This window comes from Gymnogyps californianus, unplaced genomic scaffold, assembly GCF_018139145.2.
Source record: "Gymnogyps californianus isolate 813 unplaced genomic scaffold, ASM1813914v2 HiC_scaffold_255, whole genome shotgun sequence".
NCBI classification, from domain to species: Eukaryota; Metazoa; Chordata; class Aves; order Accipitriformes; family Cathartidae; genus Gymnogyps; species Gymnogyps californianus.
The window spans coordinates 222-25,800 of NW_026114136.1; the positions used below are offsets into that span (position 1 = coordinate 222).

Here is a 25,579-nt window from a genome sequence, read left to right on the forward strand (position 1 = left end):
CTCATCAAATCCATGGCTAGAAAAATCACAGTAGGAGATAAAAGGTTTAGAACTCAGTTCAGGCAACAGCCTCAAAATTTGTAAGATCTTGCTTTTTATTCCATGGCTGAGCTGATATTTATGAGTATATGTTATCTTACAAAGACACTGCAAGTGACAAAAATAACAAGCATCTCTTTTTATTTTTGAAGTCTTACATTAAGTATTTCTTTCCAAGTGTATCTGTTCATACTTAATGTCAAATAAAATGAAATAGTGGAAATCTCACATAGAAAAATCATGACTTCTTAAAAAATACATTAAATTGTTTTCTAGAGAGCTTGCAATGTATTTGTATCTCCTTGTCTGTAGCCAAATCAGTCACAATATTTGAAATTTGTTTGCTGAAACTGGGTAAGCAATGGGAAATTCTGTTTCCTTCCTTGGATGTGTTTTTGTGACTAGCATGATAGAGAGTAATGTATACAGAAAAAAGGATCAGGAATCAATATGAAGACTAAACAATAGGCTATTAATTACCTTTTTCAAACTGCTTTGTTGAAGGAGACATGCTGGGAAAAAAAAAGATGCTCATTAAGTATTTATATCACATTAATAGGCTTTTGCATCATTTAAATAATTTAAAAAAACTTGCAACACAAGGGCTCCAAGTAATCTCCAGACATTTTGAAGCTCCGCTGACACCAACAATACTCATGGACTAAATGTATTTTTACCACTGAATCAAAGTAAACTGGTTCAGAACTGAATGAGAGAAGATGGTGGTAAAAACACCAGTTGCTGATCTAACCTCTAGGCAAGATGGGGAGAAGACAATCTTTGCATTTTTATGTTTGGCATATTATTCCTAAAATTTGGATTAATGGGACTAGATTTACCAGTTTATCTCAGCGACATTGTACTGATGAGCAAAGTATATTTTAACTGAGGATATAGCAAATGTACATCACCAGAGTGGCACAAAGATGATGGATTATTTTGGTGCTCTTCCACAAAATAATTTATTGGCATATTTTAATTACTAGACTTATGCAACAAATACAGCTTCTTAACAGAGTAATTATATTATGCAGGTGAAAAGAAAGGAGGTCAGTGTTTTTGCAGAAAAGTATCATCCTGAGTTGCAATTTGATTCGTGATTCATTAGGCTGCTGTGAGAACATGTTGGTAGCATGTGACCAATGCTTTATTAGAATTAGTTAATGTCCACTGTGATTTCCTGGCAGACTCTTACAACAAATCTCCATTATCTTCTGCCCCATTGACTTTGGTTGTTTTTTCTTGTACACTTCTCTTTTTGTCATCTTTGGTCTTTAGCCTCTTCAAGATTCCCCAGGACCAGATATCATTCTTATCTTCATCCTGTGATACAGACCTTTGGAGTATGCATGCAATTATCACAATGTAAAATGTAACATTCTTTTTAAAAGGTCCAGTTTAAATTCTCCATTGATGCATATAATTCTCATTAATGAGGGTGGTGAGGCACTGGAACAGGTTGCCCAGAGAAGTTGTGGATGCCCCCTCCCTGGAAATGTTCAAGGCCAGGCTGGATGGGGCTTTGAGCAACCTGGTCTAGTGGAAGGTGTCCCTGCCCATGGCAGGGGGGTTGGAACTAGATGATCTTTAAGGTCCCTTCCAACCCAAACCATTCTATGATTCTATGATTCTATGATTCCATGATAATGCGAACAAGGTATATGCCACAAAATGAGGACATTTAATGTCTAAAATGCTAAACTAGAAATATGTATTTTAGGTCATTTATAGATATTAGATATATTTGTAGGTATAGATATTCATCTACTGGCTTTCTGCTTTCATGTTGTTACTCAGCAAGCTAGCATTTTAGTTTGTTATTTTCATTCCAGAGCTATTCTGTCTAGTTGGGGATTTGGGGATTTTCATGATTGCAGCTTCTTTTGCTGACATACCAAAATTAATTACAAAACAAAACTTCTCCAAAAGACCAAAGAACCTTTTTTTTTAGCTTCATGAATCCATCCTGATGTATACCCACTTGTTGATTATTATGCCTAATTCAAAAATACTAAAAACCAAAATGAAAACACTCTGATAAAGCAGCAAATTATTTAAATGGTATAAAAACATACTTAGTAACAGCATCTTCATCATCAATCCCATCATAAATTTCTTGATCAGAAGAAGGAGGTGGGAACATCTCTTTAACAGATCAAACAGTGAATTAATGCATTTATATTTAATGCTGCTGAATAGGGTATTCCTTATTGGCCTCAAGTATGTCAGATGTGTGTGCAGTTTGTGCAATATCCTTGCAAATGGAATCTTTCTTTAAACCAACACAGTATATTTATTAAAACAGTGATTTAGACTTATCCCAGTTGGGAATGCCATCTACAGCATTTAAACATGACACTGCCAAAAACAAGAGCATGAATACTAAAAACAAATGCATTTACACTGTATTTGATGAAATTCTAAATGGCTGGGTTTGGCCCATTCATTATGATGACTGATGACTTTTAAATTTTTGTGTGTGACTAGTGATGATTGAAGATGTCAGATCAACACTCCCAGCAAGTGCAATGTAAGCTCCCCATTTTGGTATCCGTTCTGACCTTTGAGCCCCACCTCCTCCAGTGCAGGGTTAGCTCAGTTTCCATGTCCAGTTCTAGCCACTGGTCAGAGTGACCACTGAAATCTGTACTTAGTTGGCAGCAGCTTCATTCAGCGTTGCCAGGGGATGCTTCTGCCATGACTAATATCTAAACTCTAAGCTGAGAAGATGAGCTGTGCTCTTGTAATCAATGGAGAATGCTACATAAATATATGTGCTACCAAAGGGGAAACTGGTTTTGAATGTGTGTTCTTGACAGTGTGGAACTGCTGCAGTCATATTGGTTAGGACTCGAGTTTTGCTGAAACTGAAGTTCCCCGTAACTTTGTCAGCAAAATGCAACTTTAATTGGTAGTATTACTGGCTATTTCAGAACTGGATTTCTCCTGCACAAAATCTCTTGGTCATGTTAATATTTTGCCAACTATATCTGTACTGTTTTGTGGAATGATTTACTTTCACACAAAAAAATTTAAGGATCTGTAATCTTCTAGCATGCTTCTGATTCACAGTATCTGAAGACAAAACTTCTTTCTCGCCCAAGTTCCCACAGGTGGAAAGAAAGTTAATTTGGCCACTATACTTCCTTGTTTGTTGCCTGTTAGATAACATTTAGCATGCTTATGGATAATTACTGCATTATTTGGAAGCTGCAGAGGTCTGGATTTGAAGGTAAGCAGTACACAGAAACAACTCCCCCCAAAAGTATATGTAGAACTTACTTCCAGCTCCACTTTGACCACCACCCTGGAAAAGCAAACATGAGAGACATATTAGAAAAAAACAGTCATCCTTTGGAAAAAGAAAACACCATGATCACCCATCACTTTTGTGGTTATTAGTTCTAAACCCTTTGGCTTTGGCACTCGTCTACATTGCCAGCTGAGCACTACAAATTCTGCACTGAAAGCTCAGGCACATGCTTGTGTGTTCTATATGGGCAACAACTAAATGTGCCGCCGGTTCTTTTTTTCTCTCTGTCTTCACTACACTCACACCGATTTCTTACAGTCAAATAGTAGTTGCATTCTCACTAATGCTAAAGAAAATGTGTCATCTAATTAATGAGTGAATTAGCTCTTAGATGAGGAGAGATTAACTTTTAGTAGATTCAGGTAAAGCAGGAAAGAATACTCTGGTTTTTTTCCTTGGAAATAATTCATTACAAAACAGAAAAGAGTATTTTAAAATATTATTCACAATAATTCAAAGGGGAATAAGAGAGTTATCAATAACATCTTCAGTTAATGTAAAAAAAGGAACACAGTATTTTATAATTAATGAGCAGAACATTCAGTCCTAATTGTTAGCAACTGTTAGCAACTGTTAGCAATTTCCAATAAAGTGTCATTTTCAAGGAAATGCAAACTGATGTCTACAGCTATAATGATTTACTATATTTAGAATATATTTTGTATTCCTGTTGATATCTTTAAACTAAAGTACAAAATATGACTTAGGATCATAGGATAATTCAGGTTGGAAGGTATCTCAGGAGGTCATGTAGTCGAACTTGATGGGAATAAAAATATAATCTGACTGAACACTAGAGAGTGCATCTACACCCTTTAGATTCATCCCTTATGAGGGGATTTTCATGAGATGAAATGGTAAACAAATGAATTTATTGCTCAACTAGCTTTTATTGGGTGATGCTTTAAACCTCTAACTGCATGTTTCTAACATTTCAAGGATTCCATAATAGCCCAGTGTTCTAATAGTAATTGAAAAAAACCTGATAGGTTCATAGTAACTGAGATTATTTCCAGGTCAAAGCCTTACTTAAACTTACACATCAAAACAAGATATTTGTTAAACTCTTGTGCCAACAAATCCTGAAATACAACAGCCCTAGTCACTTATTAATTTTGGAATATTAACAATACTACCAATAATGAGATAATACTATTTGATCAAGAGGCTTTTTTTAGTATGGCATTCTTATAGTGGTTTCAAAACATGTTGATGTATGTCAGACCTTCCAACAATTCATGCTTGTGAACTGAACAGAATGCTATTAATCACTAGAGAAGATAAAAATGTCAAAATACAGCTTAAAGGATTAAACGAATCTGAGCCATTCATTCATCCTTCCAATTCCTTATACTGTTATTTTAATATGCAATAGTGTAAGTATTCATTTGCTTTTGAATTAAAGAAATGTCTAAATTCCTTGCACTGAGGTGGTTAATTGTAATGCTTGCCATAGTGAAAAGGATTGGCCAAAGATACTTCTGCAATGAAGTACCTGATGCTCAGATTACCTAAAACCTAGAACAACTAAAGCAACTCTTCTGGCTAGGTTACGATGATATGAGACCAATGTGCAGGGAGGGAAACTGATATTGAGAAACCTGCAAAAATATCAGATGCAAAACTATATTGGTTGCTTAAAGAATGCCAGCCTGAAGGCATCTTTCCAAGCACTGTTTCTGGAGCTCATGGGGATGTTCTGGCAGCTGAGGATCAGCTGCACCCAGCAGCCAGCCAGCTGCGGTCCCTTTATTCCAGCCAGGCCTCTAAGTTAAGGTGCTGGGAAGCACTAAAAAACAGGTGTAATGGCTGAGTGTTGCAAGATAGTTGTCCTACACATTGAAATCCTATACACCCATATCTCTTATCTGAATCCCGGGGTATGTGTTTCTGCACATCAGGACATGTAATGGAGAATGAGCACTGGTTTGTTGCATCACGTGACAGAAGCAGACTTTTATGTGAGGTTGGGTGACAGAGGTATCACAGTCATGTTGGGTCATGTGATAGCCTCGACTCTTGTCACAAGATCACTAGGATATTTCCCTGCCAGCAAGTTTGATACCCTGCTGGAGATGGAACTTCCCTAGCTGCAGATCTATTTGATGTGAAAAATATGGCACATTGAAGTAGTGAGTCTGCAATGTAGCACTGCATTGCAAATGCATGTGAAACTGTGCCATAGAGGAGAAGGTTCTGATGAAGTCAAAAAAGTATAGCTCATAGCCATCTCATGGGATTTTATAGGCCTTATTTTCAGGACTAAACACATTAGCCACACTCTCTTCTGAAGGGCCATCCTAGTCATGCTTCCAGAAGTCCCTTCTCTTCAAAGGGAAAGAGGTAGTAAGGCTCACAGTTTGAGAGCAATGAGGGTGGTCAGGAGTTCCCCAGTGCAGTGAGTGTTTCCATTGCTTTTAGAGTCTTTTATTCTTGCATGTTAGAAAAGGCAGTATGTGACTTCAAAAGACAAAACAAGAAAAGAGAGGGAGGGAAGAGAATTGCACTTCTTGCAGGTGATTTGTAATCCTGCATGTTTTGCATTTTGTTCTCTTTTGTGTTGTGATGCTATAGTTCCCCTTCCAATAGTATGGATTCCTCCTGAGTATGAGTGCTTATAGATGCTGGATTCCAGAATCCATTCTTGTTCCTCTGACTACTTCAATTTGAATAGCTCAGTTATATGTTTCTGATATAAATTGCTGTTCTTTTGTGACAGGAGTCTACTTTGTTGTTGTAAAACTTCCCCTGTCTAGGCTGACCGGGGTGAATCATCGGTTCCTTTTAATGTGTTTCTTATACATACCTGCTAATACTGTCCTGCTCTCTAACATCATCATACACTTCTTGGTCACTCTCTGGACGTTTCACAGCAGCTCTGATAGCTGGTTGTTGCTTTCTTCTTAAAGAATCATAATCAATCTCCACCATGGTTGTTTTAATGTATCCATCTAAATGAATGAAACCATGTAATTAGGCAGAGAGAATTTTAAAGCTCATGGTAAAGGGATGAGTTTAACAGAAGGTTCAGAATCAGTGTGATTGAATTGTTTTGTATCATCTTTGAAAACTTTCAAAGAAATGTCTCATTCCAAGCAGTCTCAGCCTGAGTCTCCATCTGTCTACACAAACACAAATCTCAGATCTGTCTCAGATCTCCCCCCAAACCCTCCTCAGCTGGTGTCAAGTTAACTTCACCTTTATTTGCTTCTCAGCTACAGCAGAAGAATTTTCTGTGCAGACTCCAGGGATCAGGGGGCAAGCTCCCTTTCTCGGCTAACCTTGGGACCACTGCAATCTGGTGGCATATTTTAGGGCAGTCCATGACATAAAGATTCTGACAGGTCATTAGGAGGAAGAGACACTGTTTGCATTGATTTTGCTTCAGGTTGGTGGACATACTGCAGCTGCATTGCTATCCTCTTGTCCCTGGATCTTCGCTAAAAAGATCTGGTTATACCCCTCGGTGCACTGGCTCAGGAGAAACTTGCAGCAGAGCAGTTGGAACTCTGTCTCTGCTGAGGGGAATTTTAGACAGGCATACTGCCTGTATGAGAAGAGAGCATGAATGGATTTTCTCAAAGGTGAAAAATCCTTGTGCATTTCTTGAGAATGGAAAATCCCCCACTCTGCTGCTTCTGAGTGAACTCAGTTTTTTGTGTGCTTCCCCTCAAATCTGTAACATATTCATTTTTTTCTTATTTTATTTAAATGATCAGAACTGATTTTCCTCTATTGTTTGGTCTTCTTCACAGACCATTATTGGTCTGCGAACATTGAAGGCTGAAGCATTGGTGAAACAAATTGGGCTGTACCTTTGACACTTGTCAGTGAGAAACCTGGTACAGCTTGCAGTTTTGCTGAGGCAAAAATTGATTTATGAAAAGCCAGTGTAAATTAATTAGTTGACTGGACATGCTCAAGAAAATACCCTTCTCCCAGCCCTCACCAAGATTTGTTTTCCTATGTACAAAATGATCCATGCAAAAGACTTATTTACAAAATGTCCTGGTTTCGGCTGGGACAGAGTTAATTTTCTTCTTAGTAGCTGGTACAGTGCTGTGTTTTGGATTTAGTGTGAGAATAATGTTGATAACACTCTGATGTTTTAGTTGTTGCTAAGTAGTGCTTATCTTAAGCCAAGGACTTTTCAGTTTCCCATGCTCTGCCAGCAAGCAGGTGTGCAAGAAGCTGGGAGGGAGCAGAGCCGGGGCAGCTGACCCGAACTAGCCAAAGGGGTATTCCATACCATGGAACGTCATGCCCAGTATATAAACAGGGGGGAGTTGGCCGGGCGGCGCGGATCATGGCTCGGGAACTAACTGGGCATCGGTCAGCGGGTGGTGAGCAATTGCATTGTGCATCACTGGTGGGTTTTTTTTGTTTGTTTGTTTGGTTGGTTTTTTTCCCTTCCTCCCCCTCCTTTTTTGTTATATTCCTTTTCATTACTATTATTATTCTTATATTTCATTATTACTATTGTTAGTATTATATTTTACTTCAGTTATTAAACTGTTCTTATCTCAACCCACGAGTTTTACTTTTTTTTCCCCTCTTTCCTCCTCCTCACCCCACTGGGAGGGGGAAGGGGGAAGCGGCTGCGTGGTGCTTAGTTGCTGGCTGGGGTTAAACCACGACACAAAACTTCAAAGTATCACAGAATCACAGGATAGCTGATATGGAAGTTACCTCTTGAGATCATCTTGGCCAATCCCCCTGCCCAAGCAGGATCAGCTAGAGCAGGTTGCCCAGGACCGTGTCCAGTTGGGTTTTGAAGATCTCCATGGATGGAGACTCCACAATGTCTTTGGGCAACCTGTTTCCTTGCTTGGTCAACCTCAGTAAAAACGTGTTTCCTGATGTTCAGACAGAATTTCATGTGTTTCAGTCTATGCTCATTGCCTCTTGTGCTGTCACTGGGCACCACTGGAAAGAGCCTGGCTGTCTTCTTTATACCCTCCCATCGCTCCCCTGAGCCTTCCCTTCACCAGGCTGAACAGTCCCATCTCTCTCAACCTCTCCTCATATGAGATGTGCTCCAGTTCCATAATATCTTTTTACATCCAGTACTACAAAGTGCTCAGCTGGCATTGTCCAGTACTACATGTGTAAACTATCTTACTGAACTTATTGTCATTTTAGTCTCCTTAAAAATCAAGCAAGTGCTTTTAATAATTTTCATTGATTTTATGGATCAGTCCTTTAATGTCTTTGCTATAACCCAGGAGCCAGATCATCAACCCCTTATCATACTCATAGACCCACTGATGTCATTTATACAATTAGAGAAACATCTTGGATTTGACCCACTTAGTGGATGAGGGAAAGGCTGTGGATGTTGTTTACCTGGACTGTAGTAAAGCCTTTGACACCGTTTCCCACAGCATTCTCCTGGAGAAACTGGCTGCTCATGGCTTGGACGGGCATACTCTCTGCTGGGTAAAAAATCTGGCTGGATGGCCAGGCCCAAAGAGTTGTGGTGAATGGAGTTAAATCCAGTTGGCGGCCGGTCACAAGTGGTGTTCCCCAGGGCTCAGTATTGGGGCCAGTTCTGTTTAATATCTTTATCAATGAGCTGGATGAGGGGATCGAGTGCACCCTCAGGAAGTTTGTAGACGACACCAAGTTGGGCGAGAACGTTGATCTGCCTGAGGGTAGAAAGGCTCTACAGAGGGATCTGGACAGGCTGGATTGATGGGCCGAGGCCAATTGTATGAGATTCAACAAGGCTAAGTGCCGGGTCCTGCACTTGGGTCACAACAACCCCATGCAACGCTACAGGCTTGGGGAAGAGTGGCTGGAAAGCTGCCCGGTGGAAAAGGACCTGGGGGTGTTGGTCAACAGCCAGCTGGATATGAGCTGGCAGTGTGCCCAGGTGGCCAAGAAGGCCAACAGCATCCTGGCTTGTATCAGAAATAGTGTGGCCAGCAGGACTAGGGAAGTGATTGTCCCCCTGTACTCAGCACTGGTGAGGCCGCACCTCAAATACTGTGTTCAGTTTTGGGCCCCTCACTACAAGAAAGACAATGAGGTGCTGGAGTGTGTCCAAAGAAGAGCAACGAAGCTGGAGAAGGGCCTAGAGCACAAGTCTTATGAGGAGCGGCTGAGGGAACTGGGGTTGTTTAGTCTGGAGAAAAGGAGGCTGAGGGGAGACCTTATCGCTCTCTACAACTACCTGAAAGGAGGTTGTAGCGAGGTGGGTGTCAGTCTCTTCTCCCAAGTAGCAAGCGATAGGACAAGAGGAAACAGCCTCAAGTTGCGCCGGGGAAGTTTAGATTGGATATTAGGAAAAATGTCTTCACTGAAAGGGTTATCAAGCATTGGAACAGGCTGCCCAGGGAAGTGGTTGAGTCACCATCCCTGGAGGTATTTAAAAGACACGTAGATGTGGTGCTTAGGGACATGGTTTAGTGGTGGACTTGGCAGTGCTAGGTTAATGGTTGGACTTGATGATCTTAAAGGTCTTTTCCAACCTAAATGGTTCTATGATTCTATCATACAACATTACTTCATTGTGATTAGTTTGTAGGACTAAGGTAAAAATTCTGCCCAAATTCCTGTGCATAATACTCCTTTCATCTGATCTCTCTTGAGAGCCAAATCCAGGCAATAGGAAACTGAGCCAGGAAAGGACACCAGATGCATTTTAGATTAAGTGCTTATTTTTAAGTATAAGGGCTGAATGACCTGTCCCTTTTAATCTATGTACATTGCTGGAATCTAACAATAACTAAATGATCATCATATTAATGGAAACATTGCCTTTTTATTTTCTAACTATAGAACTGACTCTTCCCTGCCTTTAGAGGTGTAATTACCTACACTTACACTGACTGAGACTGCTGTGGGTGTAAAATGCTTTAATTCTAATACTGAAAATAATGGGATGATTTAGATAGAAACGTGACAGTATGAAAAAGCTGTTATAATCAGGCTCACAGAGCAAAAGCTATCATAATGTTTCAATAGCATTTTGTTTCCTATTTTAATCTTTTTGTGTCTCTGAGACACTTGGTACTCTGAGGACACAGAAAGTCTCTGTGCTGGTAGTGGAACGGAAGTCAGCTCCGGACACTCAGAACAGGAAATCAAATTGAAACTACATCCTGGCTTCACATGCACCCAAAGCACTCTCATCACAGGAAAGTGTTAAGGACCATCACTGTGCGGTAGCTTTGACCACTAACACCTCAGTTTCCAAATAGCCTCTTCTCTCTTCTTGGGACTCAGCTTTTTCACATGCCATGCTGTGCTGAAGAAACAGATGCAGAAACTGAAGCTCTTAGCAAAGAAATGAAAGAATGGATGAAAAAGGAATGAGTTCCTCAAAACCTGTGCAGCTGTATAGCAGCTAAGAGAAACTTGCCATAGAAACTGTCCATAGAAAGTACCAAATATCACATTATGCTGCTGCTTGTGGTATTAAACTTTTTTAATCATCCTCAGATCCTTACAGCAGAACTGTGCACAAAACACTGCGAACACTTCTCTTGTGTTCTTGGGGAACCTTCTCAAACAACTTCCATACAAGCAGCGACCAAAAGGTCACCTGCGTTTTTGGAGAATGTTTGTTTATCAGGAATTTCAGGACACTGAAGTTGTCTTGATGTAAAACTTGTGACTTTGACCCTTGCCATTCCTGGCTTGTGAAAGAGAAATACTGATACCTCTTTGGTAGCTAATGTAACATCTAGAGAAAGAACCCATCTTCCCTTCATGCCCAGATATTGTGTGTTCAACAACCTCAGGAGAAATCAATCAGAGTATAACAGTTCTCAATAATGTCCATGCCTCTCCTCTGTGAACTCAAAGATGAAACTAGTAAAAAACCCAAAAAAGTCCAGCTATTTGGAACCCATGTACTCTATGTGGTCACAAGCAAGTTTCAGGGCAGGATGAGAAAAAGATATCCATTCTCACCTTGCTAAAATCTTCAGTGGCTGTCATGAGATGCTGTATTACTCTGTCCTGAGATGCTAATGTCAGAAATGGGTGACAGACTCTGACGGGAAATCGCAGCAGTTCCTGGAGTCCTTACTGGAGGAATACATGCAACAAGCAGCACTGAGGTGGGATAGGAATCTGATGGGAACCAGTACTTTGGCCAGAACAAGTTCTCCTCAGTCCTTTTCAAAATCATAAGATAAAGTGGACTCACGTGCAAGGGTGATATGGGCTCCAGTACTGACAAAGCTGAAATGACACATCTTTCTTTATCCCCTCCCTAAATACCATGGTGTCTCACTGCTTGGATGAGAGATTGGCGCACAGATGAAGAACAGTATCTAATTATCAACCTGAGCAGAACAGATGCAGTCAAAGAAAAAAACATTTTTAAGCAGTCACACCTGCAGTTCAACATCCATTGGTTGAAGATACAAACCCTGCTGATCAATTCAACCTGTATTGCAATAGAATGTGATTACTTGGCACAAAGCTTTTAATTAGCAACAATGACAAATAATAATTTTGATAATCTCCCTTGAAGTAGAAAACTATCCCATCCTGGCAGAGGGTGGCCTGGCTTCAGCTATTCATATTTTTCTCACACCTTGGCTGGAGTGCAGCAATAATGTATACCTGCTCTCAAAGTCACTAGAGCTTAAAAAATTCCAGTTAGCTCAGAACAGCTGTATTGTATCTTCTCAGCAACACAGTCTCTTGCAAATGCATTAGCCTGGCCTCCATTCTCTACACAGTCCAGACTTAACTGCAAAGACTTAACTCTTAATTAAGCTTAAGGTATCAGGCTGTAGCATATAAGGCATCCATTGCCTTGACCCAGAATTTTCTAGTCCAAGATTGCATACTAAACAAAACTGGAACTCAACAGCAATGCATACCACACTACCTTCCATTTCAAGTTCACTCTGATCACACCTACTTTACCATAAATACATAGCAATAGACATATGTAAGAAAATCCCTTCCATAACAAGGCAGTCTCTTGGACACACAGGGGAAAAACTTTCATCACTTCATATCCTAAAAAGCAGACCATCTCCCTCTTTCTTTGGCCTAGAATATGGCCTTTGGCAAGATCTTATTCCCTTTAATGTAAAGAAAAACTGACAATGATCAACTACTACAAGGAGACTCCAAACATTCTACAGGAAAAAATGCCTGGAATTTTACATTTCTTAATGAATTTCTTTAGTTTTTATAAAAAAGGACTTCAGGATTTTTCAAGCAGTTACACTGTTGGTCAAAAGTTTTGCATTTTGAAAGAAGCATTCCTTTTATAAAATAAAATGCTTTTGAGCTACTCTGCAAATGCAACGTCAATTTTCAGTTTTACTGCAAAACACGTCACCATTTCTACATGCAAGATCTGGGAAGCTTTCTGGGTTTTACAGAGGGTTTGCTAAGAACCTGCAACAATATTTGCAGCAGCTGATCACCCACTTCCTACTTTATTCATAATTTGCAGGGAGCTGTTCTCTGCTCTGCTTCCCTAACCTGCATAGTCATTTAGATACAAGCCATGGTTTCAGGTTTCACAATTATGCTGCTTTGGAGCTGCTCAAAGTAAGCAGGTACGCTTACAACATTACTGAAGCTCAGTGCTTTTGATTATGCTGTTGTCAGACATACCGTAACAGCTGAGACACAAAGATTATTGGAGACACTGCTCACACCTTGAAAACAAAAACCACAGAATGTTTTTAAATTATTGCCCTCCTTGAGTCCAGACCCCACTTTAAGGAATGCCTGGGTACAATCTTTTCTTCATTTTTTTTTCTTTTATTCTCCTCATCTCTCCTGACTCTACTTCCAGTTAGATGGTAAAGCTGCTTTTTCAGCTTTGTATAAAGGAAATCACCTCCAAAAAAAAGGGGGAATTTTGGAGGAGGGGAAAAGGGGAAAATAGAGACCTAGTACAGGTCTCCATCCATTTTAAGACTATTTTGCTGATATTTGTTCATACATCATGAACAACATGATCAGAGCAGATGGAGAATTTGCCCTTTTTTAAGCAGAACTTCTCATTGATCTCAACTGTGAAATCTTGTTTCCAGAGAAGATGCACAGACTACCTCAGTGGTATTTCATATAATACTTAACACCTATTCAATGCCTTATAGTCTCAAAATGACATGGAGGTGACATATTAAGTCCCAGACCACATATCTGGTAGAGGGTTTTTCCCATTCTATGTGAGAACGTAGAGACAAACAGATGAAGGATAAACAACACCTGAAAGTGAGCATCTAAATCTACATTTAAGGCTGACAGCTGAAAAATATTAAGCATACACGTAATCTTACTCCCAAAAGAAAACCCACAGGCTTCATCCAAAGTACTGTGGTAGGTAAAAGCTTGCAGGACTGAGCCTTCTGGTGACTAAATATGAGGTTAAATATTCAGAACACTTAGTCTGGGCAGCACTGACTAGCATGAGGGAAGTGATTTCAAACTACAGATGTGTAATCATACGCAGATGCCTATCCTTATCTAAAGGGGAACACAAAATTAATTCCCCTTTGGACTATAGGTGAAACTTTTCATTGTCTGATGAAAAGCCTTAATGATTACTTCTGTTTTTAATAAGAAATATTTATAAACCTGAGCCAGTTAATTTTATATTGCATGGTATCATTTCATATGCAAGAAAAAAGAACAGCAATTGGAAGTATTCAGAGATGGAGGACATGTAAGGTAGCAATAGTTTAAAATAAATCTTTGGTAAATCATTTATATTTGAAAGAGAAGGCAAAAGAAAATGCGTACATGGATGCAAAGGCAAGCAAATGTACTGAAAGAAATTTACTTAAAATGTGACTATTTATTTCCCAAATCAACAAATTGATGAACAAATTGATGCTATCATACATAGCATGCAATTCTAGTTAAAAAATTAATCATAGGAGTATAAACACTGATATATAAAACATCAGTTGCATAAAAAATTCCCACACAACAAAGCCTTGCATTCAAATAGTGGGAGTTTGCACATTTTCTCTTCAGGATCTGCAAACAAGGAACATCATTGTTCCAAATGCACACATTTTAGGAGGGTTCAGTTTTGGGTGGAAATCAATGACATCAGAAATGTTCATTAATAAAATGAATCTTTTAGGATAAAATTAATTGTTAGTATACTGTTTGAAAAGCTTCCTAAAATCTTTACTATGAAATGCTTAATATTTTGTTTGTCTCTTAGTATTGAATATTTACTTTAGTGTTTAATAATTAAGATCAAAGCTTTCAGAAATGACTAGCTGTTTCCTATAATGAACTATTCAGATGACTTAATTAGTCAACTTATTAACTTGTGCATTGTGACCCATGTAATGCAACCAAACAATGAAGATTCATTAAAAGTGTTTCTTCCTGTGAACCAAAATAGGACTAGGAAATAAAAAGATGGAAATAATTGCTCTGGTTTTGTATATATTGTCTCAAATTCAAACATTATGCATGCTGCATAGGTTTTACATCTGTGAGCCACTAAGGAAATATTATTTAAACAATACAGAGAAATTAAGACCTCCCAGCTCAAAGAGAAACTTCAGTACGTATCAAGCTTCAAATACATGAGTATATGCCAAACATTCTTGTAATTATGAGTAAACAGAGTACAAAGCATTTTTTTGAAGCTAGCTAAACACAAGACTTTTAGGGTTCAAGATGCATTCTCCAATAATTGTACCAGCAACATGTCTTCATGACTGCAATATTTTTGCATATCTGGGAAAAATGTTTTTTTCCCCCCAGCTTTACCTTAAAGCTGCCTATAAAGTAATGTGATACACTTCATTGCTACAATTAGTTGCAAAGTAGATTTTCAGCAAAATATGTATCAACTTAAAGAATGGGAAACTTTCAGCTAGTTCATATAATTCTTATTGAGCTCTAAGTTAAAATTATTAATATAATTTGTATTCACATTATTTTCTGGGATATGGACAGGTTTCAAAATACTTGCGGCTTGCTTTGGTACAACAAAACTATTTGCGTACTGTGACCCATGTAATGCAACCAAATGATGAACGTTCATGAAAAGTGTTTCTTCATGTGAATCAAAATTGGTATAGGAAATAACAAGATTTCAAAAACTAAACCAAGAAAACATAATTAAGCAGAGAGAATTATTCAGTTCCATCAGTTTTACTGTTTTTCTCTCTAGCAATTTCCTTTCTGTCACCTTCCATGATAAAGTCATAGTTTGGGTTTTTTTCTCCTTTCTAAGTAGTTGTCCTGGGTTCGGCTGGGATAGAGTTAATTTTCACAAGAAGCTGGGAGCTGACCGGAACTAGCCAAGGGGATATTCGATACCATATGGCATCATGCTCAGTATATAACTGGGGGAGCCGGCCGAGGGGGGAGGAGGGATCGCGGCTTGGGAATGGGCTGGGCATCGGGTTCCGAGTGGTGAGCAATTGCATTGTGCATCACTCGCTTTATACATTCTTTTATTAGTATTATTGTTATTATTATTTTTTCTCTCCTTGTGTTGTCCTATTAAACTGTCCTTATCTCACTCAACCCACGAGTTTTTACCTTTTTCTTCCGATTCTCCTCTCCATCCCACTGGCGGGGGAGGAGTGAGCGAGCGGCCGCATGGTGCTTAGTTGCCAGCTGGGCCTAAACCACGACAGTAGTGTTCTCAACACTCCTTCATAAAGACTCCTTTTTTATGTGGTATAATCCCAAAGACATTGTGTTAAGCCCATCCAGCACTGATCCCACTGGAGGGTGTACACTGGATTCTAATACAGCATAACGTCATGCATTTCATTCAGTCCTTTGCAGAAGTCCAGACCTATTCAGAGAATATATTAGGCATATACTTTGATTCAAACCAGAAGTGGCCTCAAAACAATTCAAATTGCACGTCAACATGTATTTGGAATTGCTAGTAAGTGATCATTTAGGTTTACTCAACAGAATTAATAGGTGCATTTGCATGGTTTATCTTCAGAATCTTAAATTCTGTATCTTAGATTCTGATGTCTCAGCTCAGGAATAATTATAGCTGACTCAATGGGATTTAGTGTAGTCAACTGCAGGAATGACTATAATTCATACGTAGACTATAACAAGTATATACATGAGAAAAATATATTTCTGTGCCTCTATACTGTGATATAAACAATCCAAATCTTTTAATTTTACTACAATCAGATCATCTGGAAGGGAACAAGCGTGCCACATAAGGTCTAGCAAACAAAAATGGAGATATTTAGGGGATGATCTATGAATGTGCCAATTGCAGAAGCTATGACTATTCACAACTGAGAACTGTCCTCTGGTGGGTTTTTTGATGGATACGTTTCATTCCTTTTTAACTAAAAATATACATTAAGTTATTTGAAAGATATTGAAGACTATTGTAGCTAAGGAAATAATCAAGGGCAATGAGTTTAAATACTGATTTGCAATGTTTTTTTGTGTACTTTTGCTTCCTAATACACAACAACAGCAAGTTGTACCCAGAACAATCTTCTGCAGGGAAATGTTGGTTTCCCTCAAGACTTATTTTATCTATAACTTGCATTAGATTTATCTGTTTCCTTAGGCAGATAAATAACTTGTCTCATTCATATTTCTATCAATCAGGATGGTTGTATTCATTTTTGAATTGCAGTGATTTATCTTTTTCAGTGCTGTAAGCCATGCTATCAGTTTAATTTGTAGTCTTGTCCACATATTTTAGCAGAATTATATGGTGAATCCTTGATCAATTAAAGGCAATGCTTCAAAAACTTCAGTGTGGCAGGATTTCCTCCATAGTATTAATATTCTTTGCTGTGGAGGCTCTTAAAAAATATGAAAATTTTTCTCTCTGACTGAAGCAGACTGAAAGCATATGTCCACTCTTTGTTTATTGAAAAATTTAGTCTTAAATGCATATTCTATAATTATGTTGCATTTAATTATAGCCAGAGAATGAAGATGTGAGCAAAAAGACTGAGGGAAAATTAATTGAACTGGTCTTTTGGAACTGACAGGTTGAGCTATTGAAAGATGGCCAATGAAATAATATTGAAATTACAAAAGAGTTCAAACCTCTTTTTTGAAACTGACCTTATACCAATACCATGAGTGAGACAACTCCTTTGGGGTCAGACCCACATAGGTGATGTCATTGCATTTGTACCAAACTATGTACATTGTCTGGGATTTCATACGCTGCGGTCTGATTTTCATGATAAATGCACAACTTTGACTATATTTCAGCTGAGCATCTTTCTTCAGTTCTAGGAACTTCAAAAATTTATTCTCCTGTTTCTCAGAGGTGTAAAATATTTCAGTATAATGCTGATGAAAGAAGAATCCTTTGGGTTCTCTCACTTTCAGAGAAGGAGAGAGGAATGTCCTTAGAGGAAAGCTGAAGAGCTTTTACATTAGTTTCCACTAAAAACTACATACAACTACTCATCCAGATTTTGTAGTTGCTTTCAAACAGATCCAGCAAAGTTAAGTTCTTGGCAGACCTGTGTGATCATAATTTCAACTTCACTTCCATAGTTTTCAGGTAAATGTATGGGGCACCAGTAATAATAGACATCAACATCATGAAATCTAATAAAAGACTAGATAAAAAGCCTTGAAGGTCTTCAGATCCCCACAAATAGTGTCACTTCAGTACATTTTTGGTATCACTTAGAATTCAACATTTTAGCTATGTATACCAAAATCCAGGCATTATGTTGCACATAATTATCATGCTATTCTGAAATTATAATTTTGACACTTCCTTGAGCTGTACAAGGTTTTATGGCATGCTATAGTTCACCAGTGCAAACAGAGGCATCACATCATTGCACACAGCTACCCCCACCCCACCCTGAACTGCGTTGTTTGATATCATCACCTACTTTTAGTTTCATCTGTCTTAGATGATTTAGCTCAAGTTACAATTCTTTTTATCCTCTTACACCTTAATACTGAGCTGTTGCGTAACTTTATCCAATCTAGCACTAAGGTAAAAAAAGAAAACCTACGTTGACCTTTAAAGTCCAGATTCTGCTGTAAACAGCAGTGACATCCTGTGATAAAAAAAAAAAAAAACCTGTTCTTTATAACTTTGGAAGCTGCTGTTTCATCTTGCCATCAAGTAAGAGCAACAATCGGCTGGTTCTAAGGGGCTTTGCAAAGATAGATAAGACATTTACCGTCCTTGGGAGTGGTGCTTGATTGTTAATTACTTTGCCAACAGTGTGTTGTGATAACTTTGACAATGCACCTCAAATTTTAATTCCTCCTTTCTCTCTGGTTGTCTTATCCAACTCAAATAGCCGTGTCACTATGTGGATACACAATCCATTGCAGAACAGAACCTCACCAGGGACTGCAGACATGACCACAACCCAAATTATAAATCGTGAGAATTTTCTTACATGTATTCTTTTGTCCTTGATTCAGTACAGTTTCCTTTCATTTCTCCCAGTACAGCTCAGAATCTTCTCCCTAGCTGAAGCCCCAGTGTTGATGATTCACAAGGTATTCAGAGGTATTTAGAGCGCTAGGGACTCTGAGCCTTCAACTGACTTTATGTGGCTGTATGACATCTGTACACGCATGATCCCACTGAAGTCAGCCCAGGTGCAGTTCTCTGAAAGCAATGATACGGTTGTGGCCTCACATGGAAAGCTGTCAGCAAAATTACTTCTCTTCTCTTCTTTTTTTCTAACAAAGCCCTGTTTACAATTTGAGTGTTTATTATTAAACTGTATCATTAGTATTATTTTCTGAATCTAGAAAGCACATGCATCTCACTGATTCTGCGCTGATGTAAATATGATCTACTCTCAGGGAAAATCGCTGGAGTGGGACATAACACAGGAATTTACCAGAGTGCCATGTATTCACAGGCCCAGACAGGAATTTCTTAAAACCTGCCTTCACTGGAAAATAGTAATGCATCAATAGTCAAACTTTCCTCAGCAACACACTTGTATCTACAGAAATGTTATCAAGAAAAGTTTTTCAGGACCAGGTGAAAATTTCTAAACCAAAGCAAGGCCAACACCAAAACAGCATCCCTTAGCATTCATGCTGGCACGGTGGACAGTTTAAATCCTTCTCCCACACGAATAAGACTGCTGCATCTAAGGTGAGTACTTCAGCCTCTAATGTTTAAAGTTATTTCATGCCCAGTGAATACTTGATTATGAAAAAACAGTAAAGCAGCTTTCATGGGAAAGGATAACAATCAAACGAAAAGGGGTGAATTGATACTTCTGAGAAAGCCAAGTTCAAACTCCTGGTTCAAATCAGGCAATACAAGGTTTTCTGCACCCCAGGCACATGTCCTAACACAAGTATAACAACCGCCATGTGTGGAGGTTTTCTCTTCTCAAAGGACAACACAAATCCTAACTTTTGCCCTAGTACAGATCAAAAACCCCAAAGGTTAGATGTCAGAAAGCCTTGTTGGATGAGAAAGCCATTTCCATTTGCTCGTTCTTCTTTTTACTCAGCACCTGAATCACAGCAGCAAATTAAGCAACTATGGCAAGCTGCTGTTTATCAGGACAAAGTAATGAGCAGGAAGAATTTGTGCTGTGGGGTGGCATCTTCCTGACATGACTTTGATTCTTGAAATGACAGTTAAAAAAAAAGAAAGCAGTTCAGTTTAACTGCCTTTCCAAAGCAGGTAGGTTTTGTCATTTAAGTTTAATGTTCCAAGAAACCCAGCAGTGATGAATAACTTTGTTGAGCTGAAAACGAGTTTGTTCAGGATTTACTCTAGAACACCTGGTCTCTCCACCAAAACTGTTCTACATAGAGTTCTGGCCACAAAGAAATGAGCTCCATTAATTAAAGCCAAACAGAACATCAAGGTCTACATGCCAAGTTGTCGTGGTTTAACCCCAGCCAGCAACTAAGCACCACACAGCTGCTTGCTCACTCCCCCCTCCCGCCCAGTGGGATGGGGGAGAGAATTGGAAAAAAAAAAAGTAAAACTCGTGGGTTGAGATAAAGACAGTTTAATAGGACAGAAAAGGAAGGGAAAATAATAATAATAATAATAGAATATACAAAACAAGTGATGCACAGTACCTCAGCTCACCACCCACTGACTGGTGCCCAGCCAATCCCCGAGCCACGGTGTCCCCCCGCCAACTTCCCCAGTTTATATAGTGGGTATGACGTCATATGGTATGGAATATCCCTTTGGCCAGTTTGGGTCAGCTGTCCTGGCTGTGTCCCCTCCCAACTTCTTGTGCACTCCCAGCCTCTGCTGGCAGGGCAGTATGAGAAGCTGAAAAGTCCTTGACTTAGTGTAAACACTGCTTAGCAACAACTACAACATCAGTGTGTTATCAACATTATTTTCCTACTAAATCCAAAACACTGCACTATACCAGCTACTAGGAAAATAATTAACTTTATTCCAGCCAAAACCAGGACACAAGTCTACAAGGGAAGGCTGAAGTTCAGGGCCAGTATGAACAGCTTTAGTATTGATGTGGTTTCTAAATCTTTCAGTCTTGCCCTGACCCAAAGAGTGTGAAGTAAAGACCATGGCTGACCCCTCAGTTCTACTTAGTTGGGTGTGTATTTTGCAAAATGTTTGGAGAACAACCTGTGCCACCACACTGGGCAGCTCTGTCCTTAGTCCCTGTTTCCAGTGCGACTCATCCAGGCCGGTGGCTGTGCTAGAGCTGGTTAGTGACAACTGGAGAACCTCCTTCTAGCAAAAATTCTAGTATTATCCTTATAGCCCTGTTCACAGTATTAATTTTAAATGCATAGGATAAATATTTCTAACCCTCAATTTTAAAAAGAGGATGAAAAAATGCTTTGTGACTATAACTGCATGGGAACCAGAAAAATAAATAAATAATTAAATAATTGAATAAACCTAAAACAAATAAAATCATTCCTCCATTAATTACTTAAAAATAAACTAAAAAACATATTTTTAAAAAATTAATTAGTTTGGGGTGTTTTCAGCCTTCGTCAGGACTTCTCAAAGTTCTAGCTAGCAAAGCTCTTATTGTATTTGTTTAATCAAAACATTTGTTGGTGTCATTTGCTGAAAATGCTGCCTTTCCATTTTGAGACTGTTCTGGGCACTGGAGTAAAGCCAGTCATGCTGAAGGAACAGCTGCTCAGACTGTTGGATCTCTTTAAAAGAAATATACCAATTTACACAAATTTACACCATTTGAGGATCTGGCCCTGATCATGGATTTGTGAGAACATTTCCATAAATGTAGGGTAACACAGGAAAACCAGAATGTAGCAGTTGACAAGACAGTGCATTTTATGTTACTAATACATTCATAATTTTTGAGTGGAGTTAATAATAACAGTATATATAGTTGCATGCACACTCTGTGTTTTTAGTGTGGCTTTTTGTCTTTAGAGAAACTCAGCTCTGAGCTTTTTCATCCAGTCATAACCCCTTTGAATGTCTTCTGTCTCAGGAAGACCAGTCTTACATGCATTCGAAACTGCTGAAACACAAGACATGCTGTATTCTAAATACGGAAGGCACAAGGACAATTTTTGTATCAATTAAATTACATGAATGTACCTGCTGTATTGCACATGCGTAGTGTGGAGTTATTCAGAGCATCTATCATCAGCTACATTGGGCATCTAACTTAAATGCTCTGAATCACATCATTGGGCATCTCCCTTTCCCACTGACTACACTGAAAATTTAAGAGTCTAAGTTTGATCTGTTTAATTAAATCTAAGATGCATAGGTGAAATGCCCCTCATTATCAGAAATTACTTAGCTGTGTGTATCACCTGACACAATTTGTTGCAGGACATAACTGGATAAAATAACTTGAGCTAAAAAATTAGATGTGAGGATTGAATATATTCTTTGCTTCCTGAGCTCAATACAGACAACAGTGCATTAAGAAAAAAACAGAAATAAATGAAAAAAAAACCCCATAAAAATTTAACACAATAATAAATTTTTATTTCTGTCCTTGTTTCTCTCATGCACTGAGATCAAGAACAGCTTTCCTCTGGACCCATACAGCTCAAAACTTTGATTTTAAAATGTGATCAGAGTTTCTCATGCAATCGTAGTTCCCAGCACCTGGTGCTATAAGAAAAAAGAGAAAGTCTCCTTCAGCTACTATAAAATTTGTAATAGAAATGTGGCAATTGGCATCACCCATTCCAACTGGAGGTAAGGGTGGCTGATTTTAACTTTTTAAAATTGTCAGAGTGCCTAAAATGCTTTGGAGGAAAACCTTAACCCAGAAGTTTAATACAGGTGATTTAAGGGAGAATTAAGGACATTCAGAACCTCTGAAAAACTGATCTCTCCTTCAAGGAGGTGACAGTGGATTTCTGGGTCTAACTTTAGGAAACTACATTTTTACATGAGATTTTCAAGGGCATATTTTGAGTGCCTCCGAAACAGCTTATATCGTTGTTGCAACTTGTCTTATGTGGTGAAAGGAACCTGTTGAAGCAGAACTCTGCAGGAGTAGAGTCACAGTGATTTCTTTTTTTTCACAGGAATTTGTGTCCTCCCGGATATTTCAAATGTATTTACAGAAGCTCTCATCACACACAAAACTATCTCAAGTTTTACAGAAACCTAGTGACAAGCCTTAATATTCATGCCTGGATTACAACCATCAGAAAGTTCAGAGGCTTGGTTCTTCACAAAAATAGTGAGGCAGAGCCTCAGGTGCTACTGCCACACTACTGAAATCATGCAAATTTAGCAGAAAACACTAAGTTAAGGAGATGCTTTTGGAGTCTGGATTCAGATCTGGGTATAAAATTGACGCAGCTCCATGTGGGAACAATTGATTCTGTAACTTTGCATAGTGTTCAACTTTCTAAACAAACATTAAAATACAGCAACTTATGGGGTCACGTTGTGGTTAGTCATTGTGAAAGGCAAAAAAGAAAAGAAAAGAATAAAAAGGTGTGGTTACTACAGGTTGTAGTATATCATCTTGGTGGCCCTCAAGCTGTGCCCAGGAAGTTACTTTCGAGAACAGGACACAGAACATCAACACCTCACTTATAGGAAGTCAGGACTTAAATGTCTGTTGAGAAAAATACTTAATCTCTCTGATAGAAGTTATACATCTAAGTAGTTTTGAAAAACAAATAAACCCAATATAGAAAGCATTCACTCTACACTCTATCGCTGAGGGAGGGAGAATATAATTTTAATTTCTGTCCTGTATGGAAGAGACACAAGCATAGGCTAAAGCTTTAAGGGGATGTCTGATGCACAGGTCTCATGTTATTTCTGAACAGAAGAGGGGATTTCACCTGAAATGAATCAAGTACTAAATGGGTAAAAAACCAAATACCCAAGAAAGCAAGAACAGAGAGGACTCACTGTCTCTTGGGCTGCTCTTCTGGAACCTTTCCAGGTCCACGCTGGGGGGTCTGCTGGGCTTCTGCAGGGGCTGGCCCAGCTTGAACAGTGGGGGCAAGGCCTTCCGCTTGGGGGTTCCTGAGCTCCTGTCCCCACTCTCTTTCTCTTGTGATCCACCTGATGGCCTATCATCTGAAGCAAGTGCTGTGTTTGTCTTATAGAACTTAGGAGAAGAAGAACCTGATTCTTCCTGGCTGATTTTGTTGAGAAAGATGTTCTTGGCAGCACTCACTCCCTTTTCTTCAGTCTTTTCCTCCACATTTTTTGGGGTGCCTTGAGATGAGCTGGACCAGTGGCCAGTAGGCTTCAGAGCCATGTTAGAAAAATGACTGCCTGCAGCTTCTGCAGCACAGTTACTATTTTCATCCATTTCCTTTGCTGCTTTAAATGAGTGTATATTTGGTCTAGGGCCTGATAGTCCTTTATCCAGAAAAACATTTTTATTAGAAGTGTCTTCATTGTGGGAGACCTCATGGTTTAGAGAAGGTTTCTGTGCAAGAGGTGGTTTAGAGAAAGGAGGCTTGGGCTCGTTTTCTTGTGTTGCAGACATGAAGTTTTCCTTAACTCCAGTTACTTTTGAAAATGCTGGTTTTGCCTCACTCTCCTGTGGTGCAAAATTCAAATTTGGTTTTGTTCCCAGACGCTTTTTTTCTTTCTCATGAGGAGCAGTGTTAAGGAACTTGTTCCCTGCAGGTTTTAGATACAGAGGCTTTGGCTCTTTTACCAAGTCACTGGTTTTGGTGGGGGGGTTAGTGCATCCAGCTTTTCCATCATTTTCTCTGTTAGTTGCCTGAAGCTGAACCCCAAACCTTTGTGCCACTGGTTTCAAATACAGGGGCTTTGGATCCTTCTCTCTTATCAATTGAAGGCTTGACCTCCAGAGGAGGCTTAGGATGAACAGGTTTGTGAAAGGTACTGGGTCCTAAAGGAGAAGTTGCATTTCCTTGACTTGCAAATTTCTCAAGTGCTGCTTTCCTCGTCTGTAATCCCATATGGATAGGTTGTCCTGGGACTTTGAAGGGTCAACTGTTACCAGAAACATCCTCTGTGGGGCTGTTATCCGTGTTAAATTTTGCCATGAGTGACTTCACATCTGCCTTGCCATCCTATGAGCATAAAGAAGAGAAAAAGAAAGAGCAGCAATGAGAAAGTCTCAGTTGCAATGTTTACACATACTGTACTTTAAATAGTTTCCTGGTCTGAGGCTTGTAGTACTGCTGATTGGCTGTGGAGATACTGTAGCACATCTTCCTGTAGGGTTAGAGAAGCTGAGCATTTTGTTATCTCCTTGCTGTGGTTATACAATCTTTTAAAATTTTCAGTGCAGGTACTGCCTTTAGAGAGTGGTCATGCAGCTCCTTTTGTGCATATTATAATTTCTGTTTATTTCTGGAATTGGGAACTGAACACCTGATAAATATAAGAAAATACATGCTACTTTAAAATTAAGGTATCCCTAAAAATATATGAGTGTCCTGTGGTGAGAAGCATAGACTGTACTGGAACCTGGATTATGTACCAGACTAGTGTTATTCCTGCCAGCTCTTTGGAGAACTGCAAGTTCCTTTGTGAAAACAGAAATTCTTCTGGTTTGGGGGGGGTGTCAGTTTTTCTTTACCTTCTCAGCAATCTTCTTCCCTGCTGCTCCCCCTGCCCTCGCTTCGTCCTTGTTTCTCTTCTCCATTTTGTATCTGAAAAAAACTGTGCATGTGTGGATAGAAAATGAAAATATGTGGAGTAAAGAAGAAATGACAATCAATACACCCAGATACTGTCAAAGATATTTAACTTCTTGGGGGGGGGGGGGGGGGGGGGGGGAGTTGAACAATTCCAAGTGGATAAAACCCAGCTTCATTCGAAAATGTTTTAGTTGGTCAGCCCTATTCAATACCTTTCGG

At 39.1% G+C, this 25,579-nt stretch overlaps 1 protein-coding gene across 1 annotated transcript; it reads right to left on the reverse strand.

The window, feature by feature from the left end:
• Window positions 1–519: 519 nt before the first annotated feature.
• Window positions 520–24,781, reverse strand: LOC127028196 (FYN-binding protein 1-like; the record flags this gene model as incomplete). The annotated part of the gene is given in 7 exon segments (XM_050913954.1): window positions 520–551; window positions 1,235–1,375; window positions 2,115–2,184; window positions 3,322–3,346; window positions 6,155–6,303; window positions 23,643–24,538; window positions 24,540–24,781. Coding segments are annotated over 7 exon segments (1,534 nt in total), but the record flags the coding sequence as incomplete, so codon positions are not given.
• Between the last annotated feature and the right edge of the window lie 798 nt (window positions 24,782–25,579).